Here is a 16,735-nt window from a genome sequence, read left to right on the forward strand (position 1 = left end):
CACTTGTCCTTATTGAACTTCATGAGGATCCAAGTCAAGCTAGAAGCCAGACTTTAGAGAGTAAGATTTTAAAGGACAAATTACCACCATCAAGTGACCACAGCAGAGCAGACACCTTTACATCTCCTGTCTTAAAAAATGAGTCAGTAGAGGCTTCTGAAGAAGTGATGCTTGGAGGAAATGGACAATGCCAATAGAAGAGGAGCTACTTCAGAGGTTCCTAAGGTTTGCAAACATACTCTAGTCAATGCTGCATTGTGATTCTCCAGCTCAAACATACTAAGAACCAGAAGCAACTATAACTGGTGCTAAAACGAAGGATACCAGCCACAGACAAACTCACTCTGCAACCTCTTTGATCCAAGTCTTAGGAGTTCAAACAGAAGGGCAAAATGCAAATTCTCCATAGGGGGCTGGTTAGCTCAGCCAGTTGAGCGTGGCGCTAACAACGTCAAGGTCGCGGGTTTGATTCCCGTTCGGTCCCCATGTGTTGCCTGATCTAGTCGAGAGGTGGGGTCCCTGGCCATGACAGAGAGGCTGGATTAAAATGATCTCTAAAGTCCCTTCCAGTCCAGGCCATTCTATGACTCATCCGCTCATAACATCACAGGGTAAGGATCTCAAGATAAAGAGTATTCTCTTGTTCAGATAGAAGTTTTAAGTTATATGGTATGTAGTTTTAGGTTGTACAGCTGTACTTTTCCAAACCTTTCTCAATCCTGCAAGCACAGTTAACTAAATATCACTGCCTACATTTGAAGGCAAAGAAATAGTCAATACTATATGACATTATCTGCACCCCCATGTTAGAAGAAACCTCCTGAAGTCAGTTTTCTGTACCACAGAACTTGGAAATTCAAAAATGGAGAGAAAGGCATCAAAATGCAAATTCTGAACCTAAGCCCATTAAAAATATAAACTAGCTCACAACAAATCAAGACAGAATTTATATGCAAAGATTCCAGAATACATGGTGCAGTTATTAATGAGTAAAACAACAAACTACACCAACTCATTCAGCACCAGGGAGGTACTAAGAAGAACAGGCACACCATAACTTCTCTGCATGCCTGGAATCCACACAAGTGAAGAAAAAGGCCCAGAACGCAGAGGTACTTTCAAGGCTAGAAAAAAATAGCCATGTCCAAGAGTGCTCATTAATAAGTACATGCAATGAAATATATGCATACACAAATGCTGAAAAGGACAGAACTTTGTATTTTGAAAAATAAAGATTCCAGAAACATCGACCTGCACCAGGGAGTAATAATAGGTCCCACTATTTGGAGAATTCTTGACTAACCATTTTTTATGCCATCCTAAACTCTCTTAATTGCAATTATTAAATTATAGGTTGTTAGAACATCATTAGTCTCCCCAGAAAACCAATGTAATTTCTGAATATTTACTCCAATTAAGTTTTAAAATGCATACCCCCGTACAATATTCTCGCTTATCTAAAATTCAGTTTAAGATTAAACAAAGAAAAAAATTTTCTTATGAGAATGTTTGCTGAGCAAACAAGCTTTGACCTAAAATTACAATGAACGCTAAGTGGTGGATGGAACATGGTATCAGGGAAGTGGAGCTGGTATTTTGATATTCCATTTACATTATTGATAGTTCTTAAGAAACGTAAAGCAGTAAAAAGCTAAGAATAAGTATTTCTTTTTTTAAATGGCCATACAGAAGCATTCTGGTGTATAATATACTAGTTTACAATTTCCATATGGTCCTCTAATTCTTCTGGAATGGCAGATGTACAAATGTTTATGTAGTACCAAAGGTAAACTTGGTTAAAATATGAAACTCAACTTTTTTCTTTGATATAGCTATTACCGTAAAAAAACTTTAAAACTTTTAAATATACATATTTGTTTCAGTGAGCTAAACAGTTCAAGAAATTCCAACACTGTACTCACTTGCCAGCTAAACCACCTCCTGGTGGTAAATTAGGGATATTCTCCGCAGTTAAAATACGAATAACATGAGCAAGATCAGGCATTCCTTCTTCACCCGATTTTTCCATAATTTCTAATTTAAAAAACAGAAGAAATCCTTAGATTACTGCATTAATAGCACCCATTCCCTAAGATGCTAAAATACAAGATACTATCATTTTTTAACAAAGACATTACAAAAAACAGTTACAAGTAAACAGGAAAACATTCTTTAGGAAAACATTCTTTACATTGCTGCTAAACACTTTTTGCATGGGACAGAGCTATTCAAATTCATTGCTTCTAGCCACTTTCCCTCAGAGCAACTCGGGAGCAGACTGAGAAGGGGATGAAACATCCCGGAGACAGCAGCCTGTTCTCTTTCAGGACAACAGCTAGGCACCTGCTTCCCATTATTGCATTGCAGCACATGCTCAGTGGTTCCATGCCATACAGCCAGCGCTTCCCAGGATTTCAGTCATGCTTCGTTGTAAGTGACACCTTGCATCCTCAAAGGCATGAATCTCTGCTGCATGAACACTAACACCATCATATCGAAGAGGCATATATAACAGCCCAGCATCACTGAAGTGGCCAAAACAGAACACAGAACTGATGACGAATAATTAATACTACTTCCACCCTGAAAACAGAATATTTTATCACACAAAGCCAATGCTGGTAGGTTCTGCCTTGGAAAAGAACTACCTAAGCTAAAGTAAATCTTCACAGGTTCTTATTCATCAAGGCTGCTAAGGCAAACAGGCAATAGCTGCATACACAGTCACACAGGCAAAACACTACCAGCTTCCTGTCATCAGCATTTAGTCGTTCAATTACAACCATAGCAGAAAAAGGCTTAGTTATCTACAAGTTGTAAATAACAGTGTACCCATATGTATAAGTGAGAATCTTTTTTTCAGAAAATCAACTTAATTAAGGAATGGAGTGCTACTTCCTGTAAACATTCTTCTAAATAAAAATTCTTTGTTTAAGCCACAAAAAAAAAAAAGAATTAAGAATGAATCCTCTCAAGTACAATCCTAAAAAAACTGCAGTCACTTGGCATCCTGGCTGCTATCCAAAGACAAATAAATCACTTGAATTTCTTACAATCAATTGATTATACTCTGAATGCCTGATTTGGAGCCTGCAACTAAAGCCAGAAGGAGCTACAATTTGAGCTTACACAGCTAGTACAAAAGCACATCACCTACCTACTTCAAACACTGCATCCCAAGTTTCCTGGTATTTAAATCTCTCTCAGTGTCTAGGACTTATTTAGAAAGCAAATGATATGCAGGCTCCTCTTATGACTTCTAAAATCAAAACAGTGCTTGCAAGGTACTCACTTACTTTAAATCTATATTGTCCAAAAAAGCGATTCTACTTCTGGTATAGTTTTACAACCTTGTAACAAATAAGGCACTATGCTTCTCAGCCCCAACTTTAGGTCAGCACCATACAATTTCTGCAGTGAAGATGCTGGGTATACTACTACTAGAAGTAATTAAACATTCTTCCATGAAACTTTACATATATTATCACACACCCATCCGTTAGGAATGAATCATGGCTAACAAAACAAATGTCAGCTGAATATGTATGCTTGCACATTATGATTTTGATCATTTCTCCATACATATTCACATAAATCAGCCCAAAGTCCTCTTATGCCCTTTTGTGCAGTTCTATCCAGAAGTAGACTGTGCTACTATAATAAAATTTTGCTGAGTCACATCTGTCAGGAAATGCCTTATGCTTATCCTGCTTTTTAGACCAAGAGTATTACTTTTTAAACCAAGTTCTCTACATATTAAAAATACACAAATAGCAAGATTTAATAAGAAAAAAGTCTACAGAAGCAAGCAATTACTAAATATTAATGCAAACATAAGATTTTTATATGTTCTTAAAATGGAATTAAAGCCATCATAACTAAGGATTGCTGTATATTTCTTGTTACTGGAAACTTTCACTTTATGCTGTTTATCCACTGAACCACAAGCATTTTCTCTCCATTTCTAGAAGGGGCCAAATCAGGAATTCTGGTGGAACTGTCCATCTCCTTTTTTTTCCCCTGATATTAGGGTGAATAATTTCATCCAGAACATGTCCTGTCTCTTCACAAACAAAAAAAAGCTTCCTAACAGAAAATCCGAGAATAAAGCAAATGACCAAGCATGACCTTTTTTCATTACACATCAGTTAGCAGATACACACTGTGGATTTGTTTGACAAAGGCCACTAGAGAAAGAAACCAAATGTTTTCAGAAACAGATTTATAGGCATTTACAAGGTTTTCACCCTCATGTCTATGACGTTAAGAATAACCCTGTAACTATTTTTTTCCCTGAATGTGCAAAATAGAATTACAGAAACTTCTATATTTTCACTGCTAATATAATTCAGATGCTTAAAGAATCATTTCCTGATAATATCATATATGCAAATCCTTGAAAGGTCACTATGAAGTCTACCACTTTATTCCTCAAACACTTTTCACTAAAAACCTAACCCTAACATTTAATTCACAGAAATTTCTGAATTTCTGTATTTCTGAAAACTCACACAAAATTTTATTTCAACTTTATGTAACGCAAGTCCCCAACCAGACAGCTTACAATTTTTCTGTTTCAGCACCTCCTTTGATTTTCAGCTCTAAGATTACGACAAAGCAGTTTTACATACAGTATATATTCCACATATGTAAAATGCGCTATTCAACTCACTGTATTAACTGAACATGCCTCTATCTTTAAGATTGTTTAAGCCTACATGAAACACAAATGCCTCTATTTAAGATTTTGGGCAGTTAGTATGTTTTGGAGAAAAACAGACGTCCTGGTTTCGGCTGTGGTAAGAGTTAATGTTCTTCCTAGTAGTTGGAAGGGGGCTCTGTTTTGGATTTAGGATGAGAATAATGCTGATAACATGCTGGTGTTTTAGTTGTTGCTGAGCAGCACTTACATTAAGTCAAGGACTTTTCAGCTTCTCATACTGCCCTGCCAGCCAGGAGGCTGGGGGTGCACAAGAAGCTGGGAGGGGACACAGCTGGGGCAGCTGACCCCAACTGGCCACAGGGATATTCCACACCGTGTGACATCATGCTGAACAATAAAACTGGAGGGAGTTGGCTGGGGGGTGGTGGCCCCCACCCAGGAACTGGTGGGTCATCAGTCAACAGATGGAGAGCAACTGCATCATACATCACTCTTGGTGTGCATATTCCTCTTATTATTATTTCCCCTTCTTTTTCTGTCCTGTTACACTGTCTTTATCTCAATTCATGAGATTTACCTGTTTTCCAGCTCTCTCTGCCCTATCCCACTGGAGTGGAGAAGGGAGTGAGCAAGCAGCTGGGTGGTTTTAACTGCCGTGATGGCTTGAACTCGACAACGGAGAACAGAAAGCAGCATTTGAAAGTGGCAGTAAGAAAAGACTGACACAGCATAACTTAACTACCGTCCAACACACCTGCAGTACTTTGGAAAGTAACCCATTAAGTGACTCAAACCAGAAGCACAGCTGTGCTCACCACCATAAATGACTCAATCACAAGCTACTGACTATAACCTCATGAGTATCTCAGAATAACCTTGAATTGGCCGCTTTGGAATGCAGTTACACACATTTTGTCAACCTCAAGACCCAAACTAGCAAAAGATCTTTGGTATTAGTTCCTCCACTAGAAACCTCTGTAAACTATCACTTGCTGAGTTTGGTTTTTCTAAATAACTTTGTTAAAACAAAATCTTCTGTTTTGGTATTAAAACAATAACTGTCTTTTAATAACTTTGGAAAGATCTTATGGAACTACTAACTCAATTCATTGTACAAATAGACAGGATCTTAGCATTCTACTTAGGAATGTACCAACACAGACTATAAACATTACATGTGTAAGTACTAAACTGCTTTTTGAACATAGATTATTTTTTCTTAAAACAAACAAAAACATGCTTCAAACAATGCCTTTCTCTCCAAGTCAGAGCTTAAAATGCCCAAGTGCAGCACTGAAAAAACCCCTGTTGTCTAAAAGATTTGATGGGTTAGTCCAGCTAGCTTGAAATTTAAAGTCCACAACAGAACAGAAAAAAATAGTCCACGTTGAACAGCATACATTCATTCAAAACAAAGATCACTGGTCAAACTGTTTCACGAGTCCCAAAGGATTTGACATGAAGTGCCAATGTTGCCTTATTTACATTAGTCACTTACTGAAACACAAGAGTATCTAATAGCTTGTATTTTTGACATCTCCATCTTTGCAGCTTAGCAGTTCTAAAGTAAGATCATTTTTTTCAGTTAAAACACTCTTTAGCAATATACACTAGTATAACATATAAATAATATAAAAATATAAATAACACTTTACTGCAGGTATAATAAAATTGTTATTGGCTATCAATTGACTGCACACCTTGTGAGTTGTTAGTGCTTTAACAGATAAGGAGACTGTTGTTCATGTTAAATTTTTGTGATGTCCATTATTTGCCTTTTGAAAGGAACAGTCATCATCTAATCTGCTATTTTAAGCATTAGTAAATCTACTACAGATTCTCATTATATACAATCACTTATTGTAATTGAACGTAGATTCTTAGACTAGGCTGCCTAACTTACCAAGTTTGGAACTTGAAAATACACATCAGAACTACAAATAAATCGTAACAAATATCCTACCCTGAAGACTATCCTAAGGTGGAAACGGGACTGAGAATATATCTAAAACAATACAACTTCTGTCTTTTGAAAATACCTGGAAGAGATGATCAAGAGGATGTTATCAATATCGTTATCAACATGTTATCAACAACTTATCTGCCAGGCTTTAAGTTTTTGGAATTAAAGACAATTTAAACCTTTCGGGCACAGCTGTTTTCCATCCTTGCACTTGGTATAAAGACAAACACAAAACTGATGATGGCACTCGTCCTTTCCTGATTAAAAAAATGTTCCCATCTTCCAAAACTTTTCCTTACTAATCCAACACTTGAGATGATACTGTTTCCTGTCCCTCTCTGTCTTTTTTTTTTAAAAAAAGTTAAACATATTTCTGCCACTACTTAAACCTTTACACCCAACTAATTTTTTAAAAGAATGCAACATCTTTCCGAACAACTCACCCCATGCTGCTTAGTGGTTTGAAACATTTTGTTAAAGCTTCTCTGTATTATTTCTGAACTAATAATATTCACGGCACTAATGCAAGGTGAAAATTGCAGTCCAACTTTTTTTTTTATTTAAGGAAACTGTCAAAATAACAATTTCATAGAATTTATTATGAATGCAAAATTTGTTAGAAAACAGGTAAACATTTCAAGTTCTTCTGAAGTCTGTTTCCTTTATTTTCTCCACTTCTAGAGAGAATTTCTTCAAATATGCTAACTCTCATTGCTAAAGAGCTGACATTTAAAGGCCTTGCACACTGGGCAATTAGCAGAACACTGACACAGAGAATTCATGCAGAAAAAAAAATAAATCAACAAGAGCTAAAGCAACAGAAGTCTAAGCTTTGAAGCAATTCATTTTTCTGGGGCATTAAGCTTAACAATAATTTTGAATTATACCTGGAATAGCTCTGCATCAGTTCAAACTGCATGCAGTATTTGTTAAATATGACAATATAGCTAAAATATATTTCTGCTAAGCAGTTATTTTGATAGGTTAAAGTAGTAACTTAATTATGCTACAACGCTGCATTGTCACTAGCAAATGCTGCCTCTTACATCACACTCAGTTAATCCGGTCCCTCTGATCAGAAGTTATTTGACAGCTTTTCTGTTAATCTCCTTAACATTCTCTTACAAAAGCAATAGAATAACACTGAAGCTCCATACATTTTTCACCCATGTGCTGAGAGAGAAGCCACCAAGAAGTTGGCAAAACTAAGCAGGAAGTACTGTGTGCACACCTGACTCCTGCCGGTGAAGGTACCTATTTCTGGCTCTCTCCCAGAGCCTATTAACAGCTCGTGTACTCTACGCAGACGCAGGAAGATAATAGGTATTTATCTTAACTAGTGTCATCTAGGAAGCCTGGGAAGTAAGCCAAGTTCTGAGAAACATGCCTAGAGTTAGCATCTGAAGTGACCATTAACTCTCTCTAATCTCAAGAGAGACTACCAACATGCAAGCCATTTCAATTTAGATCCCATTTAAACAAGAGGGAAAGACATCACACACAACAGCAGCCTGTTCAGCGATAACGTCTCATGGCCTGAAGGTCTTCATATATATATAGAGAGATATCTAAAAATTAAGGTTTGTTACATAACCTATCTGCATTACTGGGTCATTGATGCAAATACAAAAAAAAAAAAAAGAAATTAAAATCTAAGTTTACCTCATCTGGCTAAGTAAGAGTGCAATAAAAACCATAACTATCTAGACAAAGAACATGAGTGCTTTTCACAGGCTGTTTCACACAAATGAAAAATTAAGCAGTCAGTGGCCAGAGCTGTGGTTTACGTCACTGAGACCTTGTTACAATCTCAAGATGGTGGCTTCATGCTGATTCTGACCTGCAAAGTTCCCAACATTTTGGAACTCAAAATTTACAAGCACTTTCATGAAGTTCTGCTGAACAGTCCTGTAGAACTGCCAATACCACATTTTCCACCATGAACACAGAGAAGTACCTCAGGACAGCAATGTAATAGTATAAAGCTAAACTACTGGTCTCAGCACCTGGACCAAATATATCCAAGAAGGCTACATGGCTCGTTATCCATCTGCAAAGGGACCACCTCTTCACGAAGCACATGATCAGAGTACTTCAGTTCGCAGCTGAAACAAGCTTAAAACAGGTACAAACTATCTTAGCTAGCTTTCTCTTCAGTAAGCCATTTCCTTCTTTAATACTATTGCTATAACTGATAGCTCCAGCAGGCGGGTTAATAAGCTGCATCACTGTAAGTGGTTGACAGTGCTTCAGTCTCTTCTGATGACATCACAGAAATTCAAAGAATCGCAAGCACAAGGCTTTCAAAACCTCTGATGACTGCTTCTCTCTAGTGATGCTACTTCAAAGTATTATCCCAGCAACATTTGTAACAGCAAGACAAACTGTTGCAAGAACTCAGACTACTTTCATGCCTGGGTTGCTTCTGCAAAAAGCTGTGCCAAGGTAAGAGCAGTTTTAATAAAAAGGCAAACTTTCAGTATCAACCCTGAATATATCAGTCAGTTCTAACAAAACTGAGCTATACCTGGATCGCTAGAATAAATGAGAAGATTGAACACATCAGGAGGAGGCCACTGTATACAGCTGTCACCACACCTTAGAACAGTCTTAACCAGTGAAAAAAGAATTTAGAAGAAAACGTTTGAAAGTCTGCTTCAAATGCCACTTTTTTCTGACATTAAGAACACTGCAGAAAAGGAATAAATTTACAAGAGCAAGCCTTATATTCCTAGTCAAGCTAACTTTCCTTTAAATTTCTGCTTAAGGGAAGCAAGTTGCATTCAACTTTTTGAATCAGAGTTATAAAATCAGTGACTAAACAAAATTGGTTACAAATTAGGTTTGGTCCTCCGTAAAAGTTCTAGATCATTACACAAGTTTCATTCACACATACACTTGGTAAGCAGAGAGAATCCAAAGGGATGATTTAAGGCTCTTGCATTCATAGGTATTTTGATAATTTATAGTCTGTTAATATTTCACAAAAGTGCATTTTAAAAAGTTGCTGGTGTGAGAAGTAATCCACAGATGCGTCCCCAAAAAGAACAAACCAAAACCACGAGCTATGAAAGCTTGCATAATTAGGTAAGTTGTCCCTGCATGAAAATCCCCAGTACTGCTTTTTCTTTTTGTCAAAAATTTTCACAAAAAGAACAAGTATCACAAGTACCCCTTTTAATATTTAACAAGTAAGACATTAACAATATCACGATTTACTTAGCTGATAAAACACTTTGCAAGGTCAGTGGTTGCATTTTGACTTATAAAGACAGAAGTAAAAACCTAAAGCTCACGTTAAGAAAGTTCTTGTGGAAGTCCAGGATAAACTAACCACATGTCTTAGAACATTCTTCCTGACACACAAAAATTCAGAGTTGTAACCAGGCCTGAATTTGACCAAGCTTTCAAGGCTTTTGTTTTCATGCTCAAGAATGTTATGATACATCTGGTAAAAGAATACACTTCTTACCTTCAACCCGTGACTCCAAGTACTTATCCAACTCAGCATCTTTTTTCACTGCCTCATCTGAGACCTTAGGAGCATTTGAAAAACAAACTAGTACAATACTCATGTTATCACGACTCCCCTATATGACAAGGAAAAAAAGAAGAGTTACGAACTTTAATTTTTAATTTTTTTATTCTAGTCACATTTCTACTTACATGCAATACTATAGATATACCTGGGGAAAAAAAGAAACCTTTCAATAAAACTGTATTTTGATTAATAAGAACCTCCAAGTTTCCCAACCAAACTGCTCAGTCAAATTAATTCTCAATCTTAGAGTTTAACATACTTAATGGACTTATTTACATATCAACTGTTCAAAAATGCTATCAATAAAAGCAGATCAGAAATTAAGACAGTTGCTTAATGTTACTTTAAGCCAAGTTAAAAAACAAATCATGATGCAAAATGAAATGCAGGATACTTACCTCAGACTACCAGAATAGCTAGCTCCTGCTACTAATTTACTTCAAGCTTGAAAGCATTCACAAAGATACTATATTTATTAAAGTCTGTTTATCAGAATGTACCTGTGTCACACAAAGCATCTTCAAGAAAGTAAGTGCAAAACCTGAATTCATTTAGTATGACCAAGCTGGCCTTGCTCCGCAATATCATCCAGCGGCTTTCTCAGATACTAATTTTAATGTCAGTTCTACACTAGTAAGATCATGGAAAGAGATTCGTAATTTAAATTCCTGGCTTGAAATCAAGATCTTAACTTTTTGGTGGGGGGTAGAAGTTTAAGTGCCATTAGTCACTGGATATTGTTTCTGTGTAAACCTGACATATTGCATAGTTCCTACCATCTATCACAATAACTCGTCCTGAAGAAATTCAGTAGAAATCTGACATTAAAATAAATTCCTTCAGAAGTACTAAGGAGTTATTCTATGTTCCCTTTTGTACCAAATATATTTTTCACAGCAATTAATACTATGTGGTACGAATAGAGGACAACACATTAATACTGCTACAAACTGCAGAGACTCAGGATCTGACTTTATGAAATAAACATGTGGTTAGTGCTCAGTTTTACTGAAGGTGTACTAAGAGTGAGCAGCCCTTAACAAGGTCGGTCAAGTGCTTGGTGAAAGGACTTGTAGCACGTAAATCAACCATACAATGTAAGGTGGAGGCTAGAACACAATCCTGTTCCTGAAAAAAAATAATTGACTTTTAGTGCTAGAATTCTGAATTTTAGTATTTTCCTCAAAACTGCATGTTCGGTCTGTGGCCTAACAAAGGAGCTCTATTTTCACTAGTAGGAGTTACACTTATGGGTAGACCAAACTGTAGTTGCTTCGAACAAACTCTACATTTGAGGAGTGCAAGCAAGCTCAAGCGCAAAAGTAGCAGTTGTCCATCTATGCTACAACAGTGAGCTGAGGACACCACTTCAGATGACAGACAAAGCACACCTTGAAGAGCAGATAGTGTAAACACTGGTTTTATGCAAAGGATACAAACATCATGCAACTGAAAGAAAAAAACAAACAAACTCAAACCAAACCAACAAAAGCAAAACACAAAGAAATCCAGAACAACTTGCATAGAATTTTTTCATTTTAAATTACTTGTATTTGGAAATAAAGTTTAGAGCTGGAACTACCTGCAGGTGTTACTTTAGAAAATAACAACTGTTCATTTTTACAACTGCTATCACCTTTCCAGGCACAAAGGATGAGGCTGTATATTCTTCAGCAAGGACATAAAGTCAAATGGGTACAGAAGTTGAGGGAACGTAGAGGAAGAAGGGTAAGAGCAGGCCAGGAACTGCTGCTAACACCGTATCCATCTAAACAAAAGATCATTTTAGAACAGCTGCTTGGAGGAAATAGTTACATACCTTATGTAAACAAGTGTCCACTACCCAATTGCACACTTTTTCCAGGTCATCTGATACTTCAAGTCTAGACTTAACAAATTCACAGAGCTCTTCATTGCTCATTACATCCCAGATTCCATCACAAGCCAAGATGATAAACTCATCTTCTTCTGCCCTTAAAATTTCACAAACCTCAGGCTCTGGAGAAACAAGTTGTTCTGTAGGGCCTTTACCATCAACACATTTGTAGTCATAGTCCCCCAGAGCTCGAGAAACTGCCAACGACCCATTAACACGCTGAATCATTACACTGCCTCCTGCATTCTGGATTCGCTCTTTCTCCCTTGGGTTGCAAGGTTTGTGATCCTGTGTTGAAAAACAGACTTGTCCATTCCTATAGAGAACAGCACGTGAATCACCGCAGTTGATAAAGTATACATGCTCAGGTGAAATCATAACTCCCACTGCTGTTGAGCCACTTCTGTCCATCCCATTTCTGAGGTCTGAGAAATTGCGCATATACTCATCAATTTTCAAAAAGCCAGTTCTGATTCCACTCTTGACATTTTCCACTGAAGGCTCAAGAGCAGATCCAGGTTTTTCTGTCGCTCTAAAGTCTTCATTGTTAGTGATGTGTTCTAACAAATGTGTGGAGCAATAATTTGCAACACGAGATCCCGCGTGACCATCATAGACAGCAAAAAAGGACCAGTCCTCTAAGCCATGGGGAATACCTACAACAGCTGTGTGAGCATCTTCCATTTCCACTCTCCATCCTTGCATACTGCTGAGGCCGTAACGCAAGCCATTCCCTGCACCATGAGCATTATGTTTTTCAGTTTTTGGTTTATCCAAAAATGCACCCATGTTTATGCAATATTGGATCTGGAAAACAGAGAAGAAAAGTCTTATTTATAAAACCACCACTGCACGTAAGCTTTGATCTTCCTTCCCTGTGTTTCATCTTTATAAAACAAGTAATAAGCGTGCACACGTGCAAAAGTCAACAACTGTAACAGGGGGGTTAAAAAAAAGTAATTAGTAAATGACACAAATGAAGTGTGAACTTACAGACCCCTGCTTGCATTTTTTTTTTGGTACGTTGTTTCGGTGGGGCGTTGTGCCTTTTAAAGAGCTACTCCATCAAAATTAAACGCTCTCCATAGGAAGGCAGAGTAGTATCCCTGCCAATTTTGTCACTCTCTGCAGAAACTAACTCATGCTGGAAAAATAACAATCACATCACTTCTATTTTAATTCCAGCTTTATTGTGGCACAAAGAAAAGCTAGCATTTTACAAATAAGAACTAGCTGGTATCACTAGCTTTGCAGGTACTGTGCTACATCTGTATTCTTATAGCATACCACAAGTGACAATAGGGGAATGCAGACCATTTGCCAAAGGAAACAAGAAGTCAAATCCCACTTCAATCCAAGAAAAGTTATTACAGGATTCTCTAAATAAAATTACTTAGTCCTCTGTAAAACAACATTTCCATTTCGACAACCCCTCTAAGACATTCATGTGCTTTCAGGTGATTTTAAACTCAATGCTACACTGATCTCAATTTTAACATGTATCCAGTTATAAGAGACATGAGCTATCTAAGGGAAGAAAATAATCCAGAGAAAATAAGAAATTCTTCAGTAGCTGGAGACTTACTTCAAAATACATGAGAAAAAAACATCCTCAGTGAACTCAGGTTTAATGGCCTTTGATTCAGGTCTTACTAACATTATGCAAAAGGAACAACTTGGTTCTCTAAGAGACTTAACATCATGTAACTTAATGTACATTAAAAGAAAAAAAGTAGACAGAAAGCACCTGACTAAGCCAAATCAGCTGAGAAGTTTAAATAGCTCTTATGTTTGAGTACTATGCTATGTTATAATGGCAAGTCTTTACATCATCTATTCTGACACGGAATAAAACACTATTGAGACTCCAGGATGATTTCTTAAATAGCTAGAAATTGAGGTTTTGCATGGACAGTATAAATGCTAACACTGTGCAATCACCCCCTCTAGTTCATCTATGAGATACTACCATGATTTTTGATCATTTCTCATTTATTAGTCAGTAACTCTACACTTGCATGTACTGTTTCTATGTACTAATCTTCTGCTATTAAGTCTGATGTTACAACACACAAGCCTTGTACTCAGTACATTGCCATACGCAGCTATCAAAAAAAAAAAAAGAATTGTGTGACACCAAAGCAAGCATCCTGACACATCTTTTGCTCTCCCAATTAGTCACTCCATGTACAAGGTACACATTCTCAGCTGCAGAATTTATAGCAAAAGCAATTTAAGAAAATACGTTCAAAGGTTGTTGTCAATTTGATTTTTGCTTTACATAAACATAAAAATAATCCTCAAACTGGATTTTGTAAAGCAAAATTGGAAGTACCAATTTTGCATGTAATAGTCCATCTAATACAAAAAAAAACAAGTTACAGAATGACTTTAAAGTCGCATTGAACATTTTAAAAACACTTTGTGTATTTTTAACAATTTAAGGAGTCATTAAACACTTTTGAACACACATTATCCATCTCAAAATACTTCTGAACACATACTATCCATCCTACACTTCCCCACTTTCCCAATCAGTTCAAATTTGTGGTATTATCTGCAGAATTTCATGCTCTAAAAACCTACAAGTATTATCTTTACTCTTTATCTGTAGTCACCATCCACCAATATCCAGTCATATCATACTCAGAACAGCAAAGATGAAGATAAAATGACCACACAACTTTATGTTGTGCACTGTAATGTAATTTGTAAATCACACTGTATGTAATTTGTAAATGAAATTCATGCTACATTCTGCTCATAATTATTTTCATCACTGGTTTCCTTCTGTATCCAAAAAGAGTATTTGCAACACTGTGAATCAGTGGAATTAATACACAGCGACAGAAATGAAGTATTCATTATTTAGCGAGATACACAGACAAAATACTTTTCACAATCTTTTCTCTTGAAAGATTTGATTTTGCTTTGAAAAAAAAAGAACCAGTGTCAAATCAGCGTTAGAAAGGAAACAGTCAGTGTCACGTGTTCCACACCTTAGCTTAACCTACTTCATAAAAGTTGCTTCAATTCTTACAGACCAGAACAGAGAAACTGAAAAGATGGTACTACTCAAGTTCATAATCTTGATATTCTAAATGTCCTATTTAATATTACAAATCTTTATTAAAGTATGCAGAGACAGACTTGCAATCAGTAAGAAAACTCTAAGTTCAAGAATCATGGCTGGACTTGTAAAAGACACCAATATGCAGCAGAAAAAAACCTTTCTGTCACTGTGTAGATTATGTAGGCTATATAAGGCAACTGGTTTGAAGATCAGATGAAAATAAATGTCAAGCCATTTCAGTGAACATGGAAGAAAAACAGTGATTTCATCAACTCACTGAAACTCAGATTTCCAGTCAAAACTGTTAGCTATAGTAAAGCATAAAGACAACTTAAAATAGATGAACATCTGTTCTGTTAAATACTGTACTTTTAACAGTAACAACTTCTAGCTTTTTAAAAAATACTACAAAGTTACAGATAATAACAAGCAAATGATGTGGAATACAGGTGAGTACAGTATATTCCTATCAGATGTTATGCACAAATATAATTTTAACCTCACATCTACAGTGCCAACACACAAAACTTTCCCTAGCAATAAACTCAGCCGTCTATTTATCTATCTATAAATTAGTTAAGTCAGAAATATTTTACTGAAATCTGAGGTATCATAAGCTTTACCTTTTTTAGCAAAGCAACTTTTATTTTAAAAACACACCAAACAACAACAAAAACACACCAAACAACAACAAAAACACACCCACAAGCACAAACAAAAAATACACAAGAAACAAAAATACTATTTATTTTCTGCAAAATGAAAACTTAAAAAAGAAAACAATTCCACTGGAAAAACAGTACCCTAATACTCACATCTAGTTTTGTCCTTCTTTTAACATCTCATGCTAGATCAGTATACAGACTTTAGCATCTAAAAACTGAACTCAGTCAAACTGACCTGCAAAAATCCTACAAAAGGCAAAGCCCATCACAAGTCTAACTTGGCATTTCCATCACTTTAGGCACACTAGGCTAGATACAATTAACGTTGAAGAGACCTCTAGAGCTTACCCAGTCCAAACCCCCATTCCAAGTTCAATCAGTATGACATCCAACACCAAAGATGGCTCAAGCTGTTCAGATCCTTATCAAGTTTTGAATGTGTCCAAGGAGGGAGATTCTACAACCTCTGAGCAATCAGTTCACATCTGACCACATTCATAACAAAACCAGAACACCCATCAGTGCAACTTATGTCCTTTACCTCTTGGTCTGTCATTGAACATCTCTGAGAAGACCACAGCTCTACCTTCTCTATACCCTCCCATTACATAGTTGGAAGGCAGCAGCTGGATCTACCCCTTGGCCTTTATTCCTTGCAACTGAAGAAACTCAGCTCTTGCCTCTCCTCATATACCATATGCTCCAGCACCTAAGTAACACTGGTTCTCTGCTCTACTTGCCCTACCATAACTACACCTTTCTTGTACTGGGGGGTTGGCACTCCACATTATATTCCAGATACAGCCTCATCAGTTCCCAATAGAGAGAAATAATCACTTCTCCCAACATGCTGGATAAATCTTTTCTAATATGGCTCAGACTTACATCACTATAAACATACTGCTCCTTAACATTCAACTCTTTTGTCCTGGTTGTCCAACAGGACTCCATGGT

The 16,735-nt window shown here is 36.7% G+C and overlaps 1 protein-coding gene across 1 annotated transcript in view; it reads right to left on the reverse strand.

The window, feature by feature from the left end:
- Positions 1-1,918: 1,918 nt before the first annotated feature.
- LOC104269343 (protein phosphatase 1B) overlaps positions 1,919-16,735 on the reverse strand; it is a 30,955-nt gene continuing 16,138 nt past the window's right edge. Inside the window, exons 3-5 of the mRNA XM_009868568.1 lie at positions 11,987-12,850; positions 10,099-10,216; positions 1,919-2,034 (exon numbers count right to left, since the gene is read on the reverse strand). Coding sequence (XP_009866870.1) covers positions 1,919-2,034; positions 10,099-10,216; positions 11,987-12,832 — 1,080 coding nt within the window. The 5' untranslated portion in view covers positions 12,833-12,850. The remainder of the gene's footprint in view (positions 2,035-10,098; positions 10,217-11,986; positions 12,851-16,735) is intronic.

Source organism: Apaloderma vittatum, unplaced genomic scaffold (assembly GCF_000703405.1).
Source record: "Apaloderma vittatum isolate BGI_N311 unplaced genomic scaffold, ASM70340v1 scaffold40874, whole genome shotgun sequence".
Taxonomy (NCBI): domain Eukaryota; kingdom Metazoa; phylum Chordata; class Aves; order Trogoniformes; family Trogonidae; genus Apaloderma; species Apaloderma vittatum.